General features: G+C 40.6%; 1 protein-coding gene across 2 annotated transcripts in view; it reads left to right on the forward strand.

Moving 5' to 3' along the window:
• si:ch211-113g11.6 (uncharacterized protein LOC559008 homolog) overlaps positions 1 to 6,162 on the forward strand; it is a 66,836-nt gene extending 60,674 nt beyond the window's left edge. For both annotated transcript variants that reach the window (XM_047362097.1, XM_047362095.1), the window contains one exon: positions 4,081 to 6,162. In XM_047362097.1, the coding sequence (XP_047218053.1) occupies positions 4,081 to 4,430 (350 nt within the window). In that variant the 3' untranslated portion in view covers positions 4,431 to 6,162. The remainder of the gene's footprint in view (positions 1 to 4,080) is intronic.
• Positions 6,163 to 20,332: the final 14,170 nt, after the last annotated feature.

Raw genomic sequence — 20,332 nt, forward strand, 5'->3', positions numbered from 1 at the left:
TTCTTGCGTAAAATCAGTTATTAGGACAGAATTTTTGGCTCAACCTTCTCTTCAACATTGCTTTACTTTATTTGACTTTTGCAGACATGCCTCTTTAAGTTGAAGCATTTCTATCATGTTATGGTCGGAACTTTCACGTGGCTATTTTGCTTGCGTTGCCAGCTTCACCACCAGCAAACTGTCAAAATTCCTGCTTTTATAGAGGTGTTCTCACTTGCTGAGGGTGTTATTCAGTACTTGTAAATAGGAACAGCTGGTTGTTTCATTCCTTATTCAGTGAGTTTTTTTTTTCATGGTTAAATAAAGGTTTAAGGAATATATTCTTATTTGATGAACACAAACAATGACAAAATATGATTAACAGGAATGATAAAATTGTAAAACATTTAAATTACATGATACAACATCCTCTGGATAAATAAACTGGATAAATAAACTCAGTGCTAATTCTCTGTTCTTTCCCTGTTAATCATACTTTGGGAACTACAGGGGTTGGACAATGAAACTGAAACACCTGTCATTTTAGTGTGGGAGGTTTCATGGCTAAATTGGACCAGCCTCGTAGTCAGTCTTCATTGATTGCACATTGCACCAGTAAGAGCAGAGTGTGAAGGTTCAATTAGCAGGGTAAGAGCACAGTTTTGCTCAAAATATTGAAATGCACACAACATTATGGGTGACATGCCAGAGTTCAAAAGAGGATAAATTGTTGGTGCACATCTTGCTGGCGCATCTGTGACCAAGACAGCAAGTCTTTGTGATGTATCAAGAGCCACGGTATCCAGGGTAATGTCAGCATACCACCAAGAAGGACGAACCACATCCAACAGGATTAACTGTGGATGCAAGAGGAAGCTGTCTGAAAGGGATGTTCGGGTGCTAACCCGGATTGTATCCAAAAAACATAAAACCACGGCAGCCCAAATCACGGCAGAATTAAATGTGCACCTCAACTCTCCTGTTTCCACCAGAACTGTCCGTCAGGAGCTCCACAGGGTCAATATACACGGCCGGGCTGCTATAGCCAAACCTTTGGTCACTCATGCCAATGGCAAACGTCAGTTTCAATGGTGCAAGGAGCGCAAATCTTGGGCTGTGGACAATGTGAAACATGTATTGTTCTCTTATGAGTCCACCTTTACTGTTTTTCCCACATCCGGGAGAGTTACGGTGTGGAGAAGCCCCAAAGAAGCGTACCACCCAGACTGTTGCATGCCCAGAGTGAAGCATGGGGGTGGATCAGTGATGGTTTGGGCTGCCATATCATGGCATTCCCTTGGCCCAATACTTGTGCTAGATGGGCACGTCACTGCCAAGGACTACCGAACCATTCTTGAGGACAATGTGCATCCAATGGTTCAAACATTGTATCCTGAAGGCGGTGCCATGTATCAGGATGACAATGCACCAATACACACAGCAAGACTGGTGAAAGATTGGTTTGCTGAACATGAAAGTGAAGTTGAACATCTCCCATGGCCTGCACAGTCACCAGATCTAAATATTATTGAGGCACTTTGGGGTGTTTTGGAGGAGCGAGTCAGGAAACGTTTTCCTCCACCAGTATCACATAGTGACCTGGCCACTATCCTGCAAGAAGAATGGCTTAAAATCCCTCTGACCACTGTACAGGACTTGTATATGTTATTCCCAAGACGAATTGACGCTGTATTGGCCGCAAAAGGAGGCCCTACACCATACTAATAAATTATTGTGGTCTAAAACCAGGTGTTTCAGTTTCATTGTCCAACCCCTGTACAGGTCCTTCTCAAAATATTAGCATATTGTGATAAAGTTCATTATTTTCCATAATGTCATGATGAAAATTTAACATTCATATATTTTAGATTCATTGCACACTAACTGAAATATTTCAGGTCTTTTATTGTCTTAATATGGATGATTTTGGCATACAGCTCATGAAAACCCAAAATTCCTATCTCACAAAATTAGCATATCATTAAAAGGGTCTCTAAACGAGCTATGAACCTAATCATCTGAATCAACGAGTTAACTCTAAACACCCGCAAAAGATTCCTGGGGCCTTTAAAACTCCCAGCCTGGTTCATCACTCAAAACCCCAATCATGGGTAAGACTGCCGACCTGACTGCTGTCCAGAAGGCCACTATTGACACCCTCAAGCAAGAGGGTAAGACACAGAAAGAAATTTCTGAACGAATAGGCTGTTCCCAGAGTGCTGTATCAAGGCACCTCAGTGGGAAGTCTGTGGGAAGGAAAAAGTGTGGCAGAAAACGCTGCACAACGAGAAGAGGTGACCGGACCCTGAAGAAGATTGTGGAGAAGGGCCGATTCCAGACCTTGGGGGACCTGCGGTAGCAGTGGACTGAGTCTGGAGTAGAAACATCCAGAGCCACCGTGCACAGGCGTGTGCAGGAAATGGGCTACAGGTGCCGCATTCCCCAGGTCAAGCCACTTTTGAACCAGAAACAGCGGCAGAAGCGCCTGACCTGGGCTACAGAGAAGCAGCACTGGACTGTTGCTCAGTGGTTCAAAGTACTTTTTTCGGATGAAAGCAAATTCTGCATGTCATTCAGAAATCAAGGTGCCAGAGTCTGGAGGAAGACTGGGGAGAAGGAAATGCCAAAATGCCAGAAGTCCAGTGTCAAGTACCCACAGTCAGTGATGGTCTGGGGTGCCGTGTCAGCTGCTGTGTTGGTCCACTGTGTTTTATCAAGGGCAGGGTCAATGCAGCTATCTATCAGGAGATTTTGGAGCACTTCATGCTTCCATCTGCTGAAAAGCTTTATGGAGATGAAGATTTCATTTTTCAGCACGACCTGGCACCTGCTCACAGTGCCAAAACCACTGGTAAATGGTTTACTGACCATGGTATCACTGTGCTCAATTGGCCTGCTAACTCTCCTGACTTGAACCCCATAGAGAATCTGTGGGATATTGTGAAGAGAACATTGAGAGACTCAAGACCCAACACTCTGGATGAGCTAAAGGCCGCTATCGAAGCATCCTGGGCCTCCGTAAGACCTCAGCAGGGCCACAAGCTGATTGCCTCCATGCCACGCCGCATTGAAGCAATCATTTCTGCAAAAGAATTCCCGACCAAGTATTGAGTGCATAACTGTACATGATTATTTGAAGGTTGACGTTTTTTGTATTAAAAACACTTTTCTTTTATTGGTCGGATGAAATATGCTAATTTTGTGAGATAGGAATTTTGGGTTTTCATGAGCTGTATGCCAAAATTATCCGTATTAAGACAATAAAAGACCTGAAATATTTCAGTTAGTTTCTTGCCAGGCCAGAGCATATTAACCTAAATGTATTTGGTATCAACAAGATGCTTTTTGGCAAATGTGAGACAGGATAGATATCAGTGGTTTTACCTTGGAGCTTTTTTAGTACTCCTCCTGTGAAAGGTTCAGAACTCCTCCAGGTTTTCTCCATCTGTGTACTGTGGCTCTCATTGTGGTTTTCTGAAGTCCCAAAGCCAATCATTTGCAACTCTTCCCAGAATGTGAATAACTACTTCACATTTGTTCTTGATTTTCATCAGATCTAGGCCTGATCTGTTGCTTTTTTAGGTCTTTTAAGGTCTTTTAGCCTACTTCATGTTGTCAGACAGGTTCTATTTAAGTGATTTCTTGATTCTACAGTTCTGATATTATTCAGGTCTGGGTGTGGTAAAGTTGAACTCAAGTGACAAAAACGTTGATAAATCACAGTTAATGATTTAATGAGGGAGGGGGTTACTTTTTAACTTAGTCCAGCTTGGTTTAGCTTTTTACCTTAATAAATAAAATTATCAGTTTAAAGCTTGTCGTATTTACTCATGTTATTGCCACTTAACATTAACATTTATTGTATCATCCAAAAGATTTAGTTTTGACAGAAACAGGACAACTCTGCAAGAGAGCAAAAACTTTTTTACTGGGGTATAAAATCTCCAAAATTATACAATCAAGTTTGTGGTTTTGATCTGCCAAAATGGGAAAAGGTTTAGGAGGTATACATATTTTTGTAAGGCTTTTAACAAATTTTATATTTATCTAGTATTAATTGAATAGCTTAACTAACTTACTTTGTGTTTCTTTTTCACTCAGCCCTTAAACTGCGTCGAACGTCTCCCAGAGAGATTGTGGTGAAAGGAAAAAACACCACCGTGTTTCTGCCCTGCCCTGTGCACTCCTTTCACGCCACCTACCGCTGGGAGAAGGACAACTGCATCAAGAACTACCCATGCCTTTTCTCCGGAGACTTCTGCGTCTTGGGTCCAGTTGTTGACACTCCATTGAGGGAAGGCGTCTTCCGCTGCATGGCCACTGAGGATGGATTCAAGGTGGAAGTTGTTTCCTTCAGGCTAGTGAATGATGGCAGGCTTATATCTGCTTCCATTGCCTCCACATTGGGCCTTTCAGCCCTGCTTGCTGTGGTGACCTTATGGCTTCATTAACTATAGCTAACACTGATGCTATCTTCTCTTTTGTAGTGGCTCCCACTGACAGGAGGGGCCATTGTGGAAGTCAGGTTCACATTGCACTGGCGTTTATGGTTGGGTGATGCACTGGCGACTAACCTTTTTTTATTTAGTTTTTTTACAAGAAAATATCACTACATAAAGGTTTAAACTATGCTATATTTTAGTCAAAAACAACATATTTACAGCTGTAACTGATAACATTAGATACAAATGGTAAATTGCTGAACATAACATTTGAAGTTAGCTGAGTTAGCAGTTTGATTCAATCATGATGTGGTGCTTTGGGAACCTTTCTTCTCTGACTAAAAAAGATGAACATATCCAGTGAGTTGGGCAAAAAACACCAATACCAGGCCAATTCTTTTAAACTTTTATCAACATATTTTGAAATTACCTTGATTGTGCTTATCTGTGGAAATGTAAACCTTTAATAATGCTCTTGCATCTCTTCATTCATCTTGTTAAACATTAATGTCATGACTCATTGGAACCTAAAAAAGTGTCCGGTATTGAGATTTAAAAAGCCTTAACACATTTGGGACAATGACTCCTAAGCACAATTTTGCAGTCGAGGCAGAAAACTGCAGACTCAGCTGGACTTGGGGGAACTGATCAGTTCAGCTGAGTCTTAAAATGTAGTGTGGAGGAAGTGACAACTTTTAGATAGGAAGTAGGCAGAGGGGCCTCGGACATCACTGTGTCTCAGCACTTCCTCCTCAGACTGGGCAGTTTCTAGCATTTTTACAGCAGATGGTTTCAGACAACCTAACTTCTTGCCTTGTTCACAGCTTCGTCCATTGTTCTTTTTTCCTTTTCATGCCACCATCTCTTATTTTTCCTCAGAATCTGTGACCTTCAATTAAATATTATTCTTATTGGGTCTAGAGATGATGATGTATGTAAGTACATGATGGCATGTCATTACTACAAATCATTAAAGTATGTCAATTTGTTGGATTTAGAACAGACTGTTCCAGGTCAAAGAAGAGCTAATGTTTCACATGAAATTTTCTTTCTTTATACCAGACCAATGGCGGTCTTAGAGATGGGTAAAACTGTTTCCTGCACATGGTGCCCGTTTTCCATGGGGAAGGCCATCCTGTTTGCATCCAGATTGAGTTTTCTATTACTTATCTGCATGTCTATGGGGATTGTGTGATGTCCTGTGTTGTGCACAGTTTAAGCACTGTAAGTAAATATGGCCATGCATCTCAGCTAGTTGATTACGCTAATGTTCGGCACCAACCTAAAGGGCTATATCACTGTTTTCTAAAAATCTGAAATCATTTGTCATCTTCTGTTAAAATACTAAATACACTGACTGGTCAAAACTGATTTGGATTATTCTACACTGACCAACAATTCTTAAAACACAAATTGAGGTTTATGAAACCTGTTTTCTAATTTTGCTAACAAAAAGGAGCATTTTTATTGCTGTTTTGGCATCAGAACAACATCAGATTAAGACAAGCCTGAAAATTGCAATATTTAAATAAACCTGGTCAGAGTTATTCTAATTTAAGTCCTGAAAACACACATTTAATTGGTAAAACTTATGTTCTCAACCAAAAAAATATGCCAGAAAGCAGGGGATATGTAGGGTTATCAAAAATATGGTTGAAGTCTGTTCTTTTCTCATGCAACATTTATGCAAAAACCTCCACTGTACCAGACAATGCCTAAAGTTGTGAACAAGACGTTATGCTATAGCCATTTCATTAAAGACAGACTTACACGGGCATAGGGACAAAAGAAACTAAGTGAAATCATAAATCACAGATGCAGTTTTCCAGCAGAAGAGAAAAAGGCTTATAGGCAGACAAAGTGAGTTTTTGGATGTTATTGTTCTCTGCAGATGCTGATTTGTACCATTGCTGCCTACGCATATAAGCATTGTGTAGATAATTTATTTTACTCCAGAGTTTAAACGTAATGTCTAACCACAGCAGCTGTATTTTTATGTTTTTATCTTAATCTCTGAAAGAAAAAGTTTCAATAATTCCACCAAGATCCTTTACTGGTCTGGTAATTTCAGTCCTTTGAATCTGTCCATTGGACTGAGCTGACTTAAATAGAGTGTAAGGAGTTCACACTTGTGTTTGCCAGGCCATCACAGATGGACAGTAGCCTTTTCTCCCAGAAGTAAGAGGCTAGGTTTAAATCCAATCACTGCAGCATCTTAATTTTATTTTTTACTTTAATTTATCTTATTCTATTTATTTATTTATTTATTTTTTATTTACATTAGAGTTCATTATTTTTTGACATGGCAAAAATATTCAATTAATCATCAGTCCTAAATAACTGATAACTAAATAAGTACCTTTTTTGGTGATAAATTATGCATTGGATTGAGAGGTCTTGTGCTGATGATGAGTTATCTTTCACCAAATGTACATGAAGCTGTCTGAGATCACCCTCCACAGTGGTAGAAATGTCATTAATAGTTAATTAAACAATGGAGCCAGCCTGTCATGTTTTCTATTAAAGTATTTATTTTAGGCCATTAAGGATGCAGGCAACAATCTTCTCCACTGTGAAAATGTGCGTGTGTGAAACAGCATTGTGATCTTCAGTTAAGTACATTCTGCTGTACCCTGATGTGAGCCAGTGAGTGTGCCATAACTGGAAAAAAAGGAAAACAATGCTCTTTTAAACACTGTCCGCTTGGTGCTTATCACTTCATTTTATGTTCAATTAAAACCTCTCTCCCTCCTTACGACAATTAACCTTTTTGTGTCTGATAAAACCTGAGCACTAGTGGAACATTGGTCTTCCTTACAGCCAAACTCACAAACAACCACTTCAGATTTAATGTTAATCCTGTGTGTGTTTTTCTTGGGCAGCACCGTGGTGGGAAACTCACTCTAGCCTTCAGCCAAGTGCTACTCAACATTTAATGGAGGCCGCTTTACTCCAATCTCCCACAGAGTTTTGGCAGAAAACAAACAAAAATCATGGATATTCTTGAGGCATTTTGACAAAGAACCTCTTTAGGCTGCAATTCTAGCTGCTGATTGCTGTATGTGTTTATGTGATTAGATTAGAAATGCTGTTATCACAAAACACACTGTGCAAAGTGATGCATGCTGACCAACCTGGTGATTGAGCCTGGTGTCGTGAATTTTTATGTACCCCTAAACTGTTCTATTAAAGAAAACCAGAAAAACAACAGCTTACCCAAGCAAAGTTTACTTAAACCAGTCACTCCCTTCTGTTTCAGCATGTAAATGAGGTTACAATGTAAAAGCCAAAAGACATCTATGGATAACTATATACGGCTGAAAGGTTGTTAGGATAACCAAGCCTCAACTTCAAAGTCTTTTTGTTGGCAACATTTTAACAGGACAAATGGACAAAAAAATGATAGCCATAACATCTAGTGTGTCGAGGGAGACCATGCTTTAAACAGATTTACAGCCTTTCAAATAAGTTCTTAAGATAAGATAAGATTCAGCTGCCATGACGATTATCAGTCCCCTATAATAGTACGGTTAATGAAAAGGCAATGAAATTCTCAAATTACAAAGGGTAAAACTAACCTGTCTCATGACGGTCTAAACCCAGCTCACGTTCCTTATTAGTAGGTGAACAATGAAAGACTTGGTGAATTCTGCTTAAAAATGATAGGAAGAGCAGTGTGGTTTTCGTCCTGGCCATGGAACACTGGACCAGCTCTACACCCTGAGCTGGGTCCTTGAGGGTATATGGGAGTTTTCCCAACCAGTCTATATGTGCTTTGTGGACTTGGAGAAGGATCCTGTGGGGGGTACTCCGGGAGTATGGGGTACCAGGCCCTTTGATACGGGCTGTTAGGGTCCCTGTACGACTGGTGTCAGAGCTTGGTCCGCATTGCCGGTTGTAAGTCGGACTCGTTTCCAGTGAGGGTTGGACTCCACCAAGGTTGCCCTTTGTCACCGATTCTGTTCATAACTTTTATGGGCAGAATTTCTAGGCACAGCCAAGGTGTTGAGAGGGATCTGTTTTGGTGGCCTTGGGATTGCATCTCTGATGTGGTCCTATTGGCTTCATCAGCTCGTGATCTACAGGGGTTGGACAATGAAACTGAAGCACCTGGTTTTAGACCACAATAATTTATTAGTATGGTGTAGGGCCTCCTTTTGCGGCCAATACAGCGTCAATTCGTCTTTCACCAGCTGTGCTGTGTGTATTGGTGCATTGTCATCCTGATACACGGCACCGCCTTCAGGATACAATGTTTGAACCATTGGATGCACATGGTCCTCAAGAATGGTTCGGTAGTCCTTGGCAGTGACGCGCCCATCTGGCACAAGTATTGGGCCAAGGAAATGCCATGATATGGCAGCCCGAACCATCACTGATCCACCCCCATGCTTCACTCTGGGCATGCAACAGTCTGGGTGGTACGCTTCTTTGGGGCTTCTCCACACCGTAACTCTCCCGGATGTGGGGAAAACAGTAAAGGTGGACTCACCAGAGAACAATACATGTTTCACATTGTCCACAGCCCAAGATTTGCACTCCTTGCACGATTGAAACCGACGTTAGGCATTGGCATGAGTGACCAAAGGTTTGGCTATAGCAGCCCGGCCGTGTATATTGACCCTGTGGAGCTCCTGACGGACAGTTCTGGTGGAAACAGGAGAGTTGAGGTGCACATTTAATTCTGCCATGATTTGGGCTGCCGTGGTTTTATGTTTTTTGGATACAATCCGGGTTAGCACGCTAACATCCCTTTCAGACAGCTTCCTCTTGCGTCCACAGTTAATCCTGTTGGATGTGGTTCGGCCTTCTTGGTGGTATGCTGACATTACCCTAGATACCGTGGTTCTTGATACATCACAAAGACTTGCTGTCTTGGTCACAGATGTGCCAGCAAGACGTGCACCAACAATTTGTGCTCTTTTGAACTCTGGTATGTCACCCATAATGTTGTGGACATTTCAATATTTTGAGCAAAACTGTGCTCTTACCCTGCTAATTGAACCTTCACACTCTGCTCTTACTGGTGCAATGTGTAATCAATGAAGACTGGCTACCAGGCTGGTCCAATTTAGCCATGAAACCTCCCACACTAAAATGACAGGTGTTTCAGTTTCATTGTCCAACCCCTGTACATCTCTCACTGGAGCAGTTTGCAGCCGAGTGTGAAGCGGCCCGGATGAGAATCAGTGTCTCCGAGGCCATGGTCTTGAGCCGGAAAAGGGTAGACTGCCTTCTCTGGGTCGCGGGGGAGGTCCCGCCTCAAGTGGATGAGTTCAAGTATCTTGGAGTCTTGTTCAGGGATGAGGGAAAAATGGAGTGGGAGATCGATAGATGGATTGGTGCTGGGTCAGCAGTGATGCGGGCGCTGTACCGGTCTGTCGTAGTGAAGAGAGAGCTGAGTCAAAAAGCAAAGCTCTCGATTTACCGGTCGATCTACCTTCCTACCCTTATCTATGGTCATGAGCTTTGGGTCATAACCGAAAGAACGGGATCACGGATACAAGCGACTGAAATGAGTTTCCTCTGCAGGGTGTCTGGGCTCTCCCTTAGAGATGGTGTGAGAAGCTTGGTCATTCTGGAGGGACTCGGAGTAGAGCTGCTGCTTCTCCACGTCAAGAGGAGCCAGTTGAGGTTGCTCTGGCATCTCGTTAGGTTTCCTCCTGGACGGCTCCCTGGTGAGGTGTTCCGAGCACGTACCACCAGGAGGAGGCCCAGCGGAAGACCCAGGACATGCTGGAGGGACTATGTTTCTCGCCTGGCCTGGAAACGCCTTGGGATTTCCCCCGGATGAGCTGGCTGGGTAGAGGGAAGTCTGGGTCTCTCTGCTTAGGCTGCTGCCCCTGCGACCCGACCCCGGATAAGCGGAAGACAATGGATGGATGGACGAAAAGGCAATGAAATTCTCAAACTACTGTTTCCTAATCTGGATTTTTGGTCCTCATTACAAATCTGAGCCCCTTTAAATAAAAATTTAATGCAGAGTCCAAGCCCATTATAAAATAACATAATAAACTTTTAACAGTATTACCTCTCTTTGTCACCAGTGACATTCCCAACTTAACATTATCAGTTTTTTCTCTAGGCAGACATTTTGACCCAACAGGAGTTTATTTTGGACAATGTTATGTTTCTAAAGATATATCTGAGTCGCAGATGCAGCTACAGTCTTCAATAAACTAAAGTCATACTCCTGCAGGCAATGTTTGCTAGAATAATGCTAGCATGATTCTTCACTGTAACATTTTTCAGTATTGTTCCAGAAACAGATGTACAGATGAAACTATTTATTTTTACTGAACACCTTATGTGAACATTTTAAAATTTTGTGTTTTACCTGCACTCTCTGTGGCTGTCCTCCAAAACCTGTCTGAGGACAGAGTTCAGATCAGGTCATATGGAAAAGTCAGAAAAAAGCTGCACCAGCCAGTACAGTCTCTCTTTCACTGTGAATTATATGGTAAAGATTGAAAAATACTTTAATTTTACTGGATCCCCCTGAGTCATTAGATCTCCAAAATAACGTGTCTTGTCTATAATATAATTTTAAGCCCTGCACACAATAATAGGTTGATGTTTTTGAATATAGCTGTGCAACCATATGGCTGATTCTGAGTATGGCAGACATAAAACCCCAGACAGTACATCAGAAACACTCAACTAATGGAATCAGAGTTTAGTCAGGAACTCCCAATACCAGTCATTTATATATGCATTGATCAGAACCCATCCGACACTTGGAATCAAATCAGGACATCCTTAGTTGATAGCTGATGGCGCAGATAATAGAAGAACATTATGTAAACATTTTTTGCCTACAGAATGATCGCTGCTCAGTGTTATTTAGGTCGGAGATTAGCAAATTATAATTATTTATGTATTTTAATAATGAATAATCATAATGTTCATCAAAGATACTTTGTATTCGTTATAAAAAATATTCCCTTTCAGTGTCAACTAATTTATTAGCTTGTTTTGTTAATTTAGCATACTATTATAGTAAAGAGGAAGATTTGTGCAGAATGTTTTAATCATGGTACTATGTTAAGCATATCAAAATTGGAAAATGTATTTTAACTAAAGCTATGAAGTAAATGTGGTAACTTCAAACTGCAAAACTATATCAGAGGATCTTTTAGTAATTATTCAGCTGCCTGTTTCCTTCTAATACACACAGAAATAATGCATTAACCTTCTGCTTCTACTGACAGTTTTCAGTCTCACAGCTACTATTAGTACACAAAAAAATAAACTAACATGTTATATAAACATAGAACACATCATATTTGAAGCCAGCACCACTCCTAACAAATTTAGTTTAGGAATCAGGTTACATGGTTTGTTTGCTCACATTGCATAGCAGGTGGAATCAACTCTCCATTATTCATAACTTTCCTATCCACCCAGAACATTTTTAATATTTCAGCATACAATACTTGTTGCTGGGTGTAGGATTTATAGAATGTCCCTGAACCAACCTATTATGTTCATCTGGGTCATTTTTGATATGGATTTTGGCTCAGTTGCTATATTCAGATTAAGTTATCCCTTTATGGTACCTGCTGTTAACAGCTAAATGCTAAACTCCTTCAAACCAAGCTTTTGATTTCCAACAAGAGAAGAATTTTGGTGGATCATGTTATCTGTTGTAAATTAATCTTGTAAGCCAGGTTGCTTTTTTGTTTGCTGTGGGGCTTTTGAGTGTCAAGTACTGTACATGATGTGCACCCATGATTCTGTGTCTTGGTAGATTTACTTTTAATAGCAATGTGCCAAACTCTACTATATGAAAAAGAGATTTATACTGTCTTGGTGCCATGCCGTTCTAATACCATTTCATGTCATGTATTTTTAAATAACAGATATTTACAGTGCAATAGATATTAATGTAACAAATTCAGATTGAATTGTGTTTCCCTGAACATGTGCAGTGAAAATTAATAAAATTATAAGTATAATGAACATAATTTGTTATTTGTTGTTTGTTGTTTAGAATTTTTTTTTATCTGTTGCCTTTGCAAAGCTAGTTTGCCTACAAGTTAAAGCTAGTTCTAATTGCCTACACGTTATAAAAATGTGTAATCCTTTAATTTCAACTCTATGAATTCCTAACCCATTCTGAATACCTTTTATATACAATTTAACCCTGTAAATTAATTTAGGATATTTAAGATATCTTCAATGAACATGAATCTTTAAACCTAAAGCCCATTTCTAATGCTGCTTTAGATATATAGACTTGTCAAACTGTATAAATAAGGCAGAAACCAAAAGCATTTGCATTTTCACACACCAGATTGCAAAATGGTTGATATTTATGTGGGGGTGCAAGTTAGGACAAGCAGGTTGCATCACCATCTGCTGGCCAATATCTGATGTCCTGACGAGACTAGCAAAGTCTTGTTCGTGGTATGTTTAATCACTAGTGCATCTCCCAATTTTTGGTATCTTTCATTTGAAATTTTTTAGTCCATCGCTAAGCACAAACATTACAATAGGCTGGAGCCAAATGTGTTGCAACAACATGCTAACAGTGTGCAGCTGGATATGGAAATAAAAAAAAAAAGAAACTTCACAATTTAACAATTATTGTGCAGGAAAATCGTATTACTGCATTTTAAATTTTATGCTCTAATTTATGTAGTTTTATAAAGGGGTTCTGTAAAAATAACTGGGTTTTAGCACACCAAGCCTGATGATGGGGATCACTGGGATGGACTCTCAATCTATCAGGGGCTGGTCAGGTGAGATTAATGTTGCAGAAGTTAAAAATAAATTACAGATGCCAAAAATGTCTTCAGTTTTCTTTCTATATTCAGAAGTTATACCCTTGAGCTGAAACCTGTGTTCTCTCTCCTTGACCCTGATTCCCACGGCCAGCTTTATTTTCAGCGTCAACTCCCACATTCTTCTTTATCGGTTCTCTTATTAAGTCTTCTCATGGAAATGCCTTTTTTTTGTTGAACAGATCTGTCAAGTCAATGGTAACCAAGATTTATTTCGGTAGCAACAAACCTTGCTAGCGTCAAGTGAGTGGTTCATAGACACTTCCGTGTTAAAGTATTTAGACCCCATCAATATCTTTACATTTTGTCATTTTGTCACAACTTCAAACCTTTATGTATATTATGTGATAAGCCAACACAAGATTTTTTCTAATTATTTTAACAAATAAAACCCTGGGAAGCATGGCTTCAATTTGTAATTTTGCCCCTCTGTTTCAAAATTTTGTTGAGGCACCATTTGTTGCAAGCTGTTATATGGGGGTATGTCTCTACCAGCCGTGGACAAATAGAAACTAAAAATATTGCTATTTCTTTTTATCCAATTAGTCAGAATCATGAATTGCCACAAATGCTCAGTTGGATTTAGGTCTAGTCTCTTGACAGTGGAGATATATACAACTTTGGATTGCCCTGCATTTATCTCCAGTCAACCTTCCCATTAACTCTGACCAGCCTTCCTGTCCCACCTAAAAAAAAGCCACATGATGCTGGCACAACCATATTTCACCTTAGAGATGGTGTTTTAAAGAGGACCTTTTGATCATTTTTGTACTTCCATTTGGGTCTGTAATGCTTCTACAAACGATCCGAATGCAAAAAAAAAAAAAAACATTAAGCATTTTTCTTTTGTTATAAGTGAATGCTTTGTTTTTTCTAGAAAACACGCGGTTTCAAAAGCTGTGGAATTGTGACGTCACAATTACACTGGCACCTAGCAATGTTACCGGAGGCCTGCCCCTGAGTCCTGCCCCTTACTAGCTACTGAGCTCCACCCACTTGATTTTCAGTAGAGGATCACGTCTCGGCGGTTTTACCTTACACGCGCTTTACAATGGCTACCCTCAAAGCAGATATTCTGTTGTTCGCTGTAAAGACCCACATGTCTTCATGCACATTCTCCAGCTGTCTGATAACAGAGATACGTGGCTTCATTTTATTTTTAAGGGCAATGTTCCAGCCACATTACCGAAGACAGTACTAGTTTGCATGTCACCACGGACTGCTTTGAGAACTCACATCAGTACACGTCAAGAGTTGCAGAAAGATTTAAGGTCAGAACATTCGGGCGAACTGTGAGCAGCACAAACACACTGCGCGCATTGTCTGCGGCTTCATAGTCATTGTCATAGACCAATATCCTATATTTCTGGTGACAAATTCTTACATTCCCTCACTACCTGTGATAACCACATCTGACGGGGAGGCAGAACAAATTCGCTGTGTGCCTTTGGAAAAACAAAAATAAAACAATGTGGTGTTAAAGTCCATTAAACCAGACTAGGGACGAAGAAGGGGAATACACTTGTCTGTGCGAGGCAGAGATTGCCCGTGATGTTGCAACCGGCTGCTAGGAGCAGTGTGTCACAAATAAATCAGTTTGATGTGAAGCCTTTTTCCCGCCGAGCAGTTTATTATGTGGTAGGCGTAAGCGGTGCCACATAATTGAGCTTTGCACGGACATATCCAGCATCAGCAGAGTTAAGTACGTGCAACTACAGGGGTTGGACAATGAAACTGAAGCACCTGGTTTTAGACCACAATAATTTATTAGTATGGTGTAGGGCCTCCTTTTGTGGCCAATACAGCATCAGTTCATCTTGGGAATGACATATACAAGTTCTGCACAGTGGTCAGAGGGATTTTAAGCCATTCTTCTTGCAGGATAGTGGCCAGGTCACTACGTGATACTGGTGGAGGAAAACGTTTCCTGACTCGCTCCTCCAAAACACCCCAAAGTGGCTCAATAATATTTAGATCTGGTGACTGTGCAGGCCATGGGAAATGTTCAACTTCACTTTCATGTTCATCAAACCAATCTTTCACCAGTCTTGCTGTGTGTATTGGTACATTGTCATCCTGATACAGGATGCATGATATGGCAGCCCAAACCATCACTGATCCACCCCCATGCTTCACTCTGGGCATGCAACAGTCTGGGTGGTACGCTTCTTTGGGGCTTCTCCACACCGTAACTCTCCCGGATGTGGGGAAAACAGTAAAGGTGGACTCATCAGAGAACAATACATGTTTCACATTGTCCACAGCCCACGATTTGCGCTCCTTGCACCATTGAAACCGACGTTTGGCATTGGTATGAGTGACCAAAGGTTTGGCTATAGCAGCCCGGCCCTATGGAGCTCCCGACGGACAGTTCTGGTGGAAACAGGAGAGTTGAGGTGCACATTTAATTCTGCTATGATTTGGGCAGCCGTAGTTTTATGTTTTTTGGATACAATCCGGGTTAGCACGCTAACATCCCTTTCATACAGCTTCCTCTTGCGTCCACAGTTAATCCTGTTGGATGTGGTTCGTCCTTCTTGGTGGTATGCTGACATTACCCTGGATACCGTGGCTCTTGATACATCACAAAGACTTGCTGTCTTGGTCACAGCAAGACGTTCACCAACAATTTGTCCTCTTTTAAACTCTGGTATGTCACCCATAATGTTGTGTGCATTTCAATATTTTGAGCAAAATTGTGCTCTTACCCTGCTAATTGAACCTTCACACTCTGCTCTTACTGGTGCAATGTCCAATTTAGCCATGAAACCTCCCACACTAAAATGACAGGTGTTTCAGTTTCATTGTCCAACCCCTGTATGTTTTGCCTTTGAGACTGAAGAAGAATCCAGTCCATAGTGTTCATGGCAAATCTGCAGATGACAGAAATGTAAATACTTATTGTTGTGTCTTATAACTTTCAGTTTTGTGTTCACATATACGAGGTGCTGGTTAGGGTGTGGCCAGATACAGCTAATTTGCATAGAAGTGAAGGAGCCCAAAAATAGCTCCTTCTGAAAGGAGCTCAAAAAAGGGGTAACTGAGTAGGTGTTATCTGAGAATGATTTTGTGCGAAAAATGTAAGTACCTTGCTTTGTTAAGCCCATAGACCTATCCTAAATGTTTAAAAGGAAATATAATAGATCACCTTTAAGGTGATATGTAGTACCATCTTCTCCATTTTGTTTTAGCCAGAATGATAGACTTATGTCTTAGCTCACCCAAGCACCTTCTTTGACAAAATTTATTTCATATTTCATCTTAGGGTTAGGGTTATCATCTTCTGCTGGGGTAGCAGCATCAGAGACAGGGACTTAAAAAAGCTCAACAAGCTGATAAAGAAGGCTGGCTCTGTTCTGGGGACTCCTCTAGAACCTCTGGAGATCATTGTGCAAAGAAGGATTCTTCATAAAATGAGGAACATTATGGAGAACCCTGAGCATCCTCTTCATGAGACTGTCCTACAACAAGAGTGTCTTCAGTCAGAGGCTTCTTCAGATCTGCTGTAAGACGGAGCGCTACAGGAGATCCTTCCTGCCCGCAGCCATCAGCATCTACAACGGCTCTTTGAAGAAACCTTCATAATGAGCTACAACAAAATTTAATTTCCCTTTAGGATCAATAAAGTATTTTTGAATTGATTTGAATTGTATTTCTACCACTTCCCAATCACACACTACTTAGTGTTGATCTACTGAAGAAAATCGAGATAATAACATGTAGGTTTGTGGTTATTGACAAAATGAGAAGTGGCAGTTTTGCATGGCACTCTCTGTTTTTCACCTGCCAGTAGTTTTAATTAAGACATCTTGTCCCTTATGTATACACTTATTGTAGCTGCTATCTTTTGTGAGCTAACAGGGTTAGCAAATAAGCAAAGTTTCATATCTTTTTTTACACAGTGCCTTTCCATGTTCTATAGCTGAAACAAAAATCTTACTGTTATGCTGATTAGTGTCTTAAGGACGGCCAAGCATGTTAATGGCCTTGCTGTTCTACAAGATACACTTATCATGTTCAGTTAGAAAAGTTAAAGGATCAGATTTACAGATTTTTAACGCACATGGAGGGACAGTTGCACGTTAAAAGAGAATCATACCTTTAAAGCAAGTCTAACTTTAAGCATCACAATGGGATTCCTAAATGTAGCCTCCCTCCCTCCCTCTGCCTACTATTTCCTTACTGCAAAGTTTTAATTTCAGGAACCTTCACCTAAGCCTAAAAACATTGGCACATTTACTGTAATGGTGAAGGATGCTGCATTTCCACTGACTCACTACACCAAATTCCTACGTAGAAAATAACAGATAGGACAGCTCCTACCAAGTAAAAGGAGTACGAAGGTGATGTCTTACTTTCATTGTTTGGTTCTGTTTGTTTTGAGGTTAGATTGTGCAGATTCGGTTGCCCAGAGATGCACATTTTACCTTTAAAGGACTGAAAATAGATCACAAACACAATCTAGACATGTGCCAAACCATAAAACATGGAGATCTGTTCAGCAAAAAAATGTATATATATTTATAACACTTTCTACATGCTGAAGATGATGATTACATTTACATTGTTGGAATTTTGTGAACCTCAGATATGTTCTTTATTTTATTTAACACGAAAATAGCTTATTTGTTCAATGCAATTTGAAAATCTCATTTTGAGAAATGATTTTATTCCTCAAGTGGAAAAAACTTTCAATGAGGAGACTGTGGGTTGGGGAACGAGGAGACTGTGGGTTGTTGGGAAGAGTAGTTGTCTTGCATTCCAAAAGTTGTGGCTTTGATTCCAGCTTCCAGCCTCATGTCGATGTGCCCCTGGGCAAGGCACTTAACCTCAAGTTGCCTACCGATCTGCGTGTGTGAGTGCGATTGGGTGAATGTGGCTCTAGTGTAAAGTGCTTTGAGTGGTCGGCATGACTGGAAAGGTGCTATATAAGTTCAGTCCATTTACCATTCTATGTTTGTTTGGTTTTTTGGGTTGTTTTTTTTCCAGAATTGCTCAATATACTTCAGTTCCTGCTTCCCACGGGTTTAAGCAGATGTGTTTCATATTAATGGATGAGATTTGTATTGGGAACATTAACCCCCTCTCATGTTTCTATTTTAAGACTGTCCCTAAGTTTCAAGCTCCTGAGTAATTACAAGTTATCCATATATAACCTCCTTTTTGATACTGAAAAGGTTTGATACTTACACAATGACTAATGTCAAATGTATCAAACTTTGCTCTTTGGGACTTTTCACTTGTTTTATGATACCATAAATGTCTTAGTAATTTATTTATTTTATTTATTTAACCAGTCATATCCCACTGAAATGTTAAATTGCATAAACATTGTATAAACGCATACCCAGAAACGGGGATGTGAATTCATTTAGGGTTGCAAAGTTTTGTACATTCAGTTCTCAATAAGTTAAATAATATTTTAATTTCAAATTTGTTAGTGCCCTGACAGCTTCAGGAAACCGTACGGTGAGTCTGGTTGCCTTGTAGCGTCAGAGCTCAACAAAAAGAGGGAATAAAAGACAATTTATTTTGGTTATTGACATTCAAAAGTACAGGTCCTTCTCAAAATATTAGCATATTGTGATAAAATTCATTATTTTCCATAATGTCATGATGAAAATTTAACATTCATATATTTTAGATTCATTGCACACTAATTGAAATATTTCAGGTCTTTTATTGTCTTAATACGGATGATTTTGGCATACAGCTCATGAAAACCCAAAATTCCTATCTCACAAAATTAGCATATCATTAAAAGGGTCTCTAAACGAGCTATGAACCTAATCATCTGAATCAACGAGTTAACTCTAAACACCTGCAAAAGATTCCTGAGGCCTTTAAAACTCCCAGCCTGGTTCATCACTCAAAACCCCAATCATGGGTAAGACTGCCGACCTGACTGCTGTCCAGAAGGCCACTATTGACACCCTCAAGCAAGAGGGTAAGACACAGAAAGAAATTTCTGAATGAATAGGCTGTTCCCAGAGTGCTGTATCAAGGCACCTCAGTGGGAAGTCTGTGGGAAGGAAAAAGTGTGGCAGAAAACGCTGCACAACGAGAAGAGGTGACCGGACCCTGAGGAAGATTGTGGAGAAGTGCCGATTCCAGACCTTGGGGGACCTGCGGAAGCAGTGGACTGAGTCTGGAGTAGAAACATCCAGAGCCACCGAGCACAGGCGTGTGCAGGAAATGGGCTACAGGTGCCGCATTCCCCAGGTCAAGCCACTTTTGAACCAGAAACAGTGGCAGAAGCGCCTGACCTGGGCTACAGAGAAGCAGCACTGGACTGTTGCTCAGTGGTTCAAAGTACTTTTTTCGGATGAAAGCAAATTCTGGATGTCATTCGGAAATCAAGGTGCCAGAGTCTGGAGGAAGACTGGGGAGAAGGAAATGCCAAAATGCCAGAAATCCAGTGTCAAGTACCCACAGTCAGTGATGGTCTGGGGTGCCGTGTCAGCTGCTGGTGTTGGTACACTGTGTTTTATCAAGGGCAGGGTCAATGCAGCTAGCTATCAGGAGATTTTGGAGCACTTCATGCTTCCATCTGCTGAAAAGCTTTATGGAGATGAAGATTTCATTTTTCAGCACGACCTGGCACCTGCTCACAGTGCCAAAACCACTGGTAAATGGTTTACTGACCATGGTATCACTGTGCTCAATTGGCCTGCCAACTCTCCTGACCTGAACCCCATAGAGAATCTGTGGGATATTGTGAAGAGAACGTTGAGAGACTCAAGACCCAACACTCTGGATGAGCTAAAGGCCGCTATCGAAGCATCCTGGGCCTCCATAAGACCTCAGCAGTGCCACAGGCTGATTGCCTCCATGCCACGCCGCATTGAAGCAGTCATTTCTGCAAAAGGATTCCCGACCAAGTATTGAGTGCATAACTGTACATGATTATTTGAAGGTTGACGTTTTTTGTATTAAAAACACTTTTCTTTTATTGGTCGGATGAAATATGCTAATTTTGTGAGATAGGAATTTTGGGTTTTCATGAGCTGTATGCCAAAATCATCCGTATTAAGACAATAAAAGACCTGAAATATTTCAGTTAGTGTGCAATGAATCTAAAATATATGAATGTTAAATTTTCATCATGACATTATGGAAAATAAT

Source organism: Girardinichthys multiradiatus, chromosome 3 (assembly GCF_021462225.1).
Source record: "Girardinichthys multiradiatus isolate DD_20200921_A chromosome 3, DD_fGirMul_XY1, whole genome shotgun sequence".
NCBI lineage: Eukaryota > Metazoa > Chordata > Actinopteri > Cyprinodontiformes > Goodeidae > Girardinichthys > Girardinichthys multiradiatus.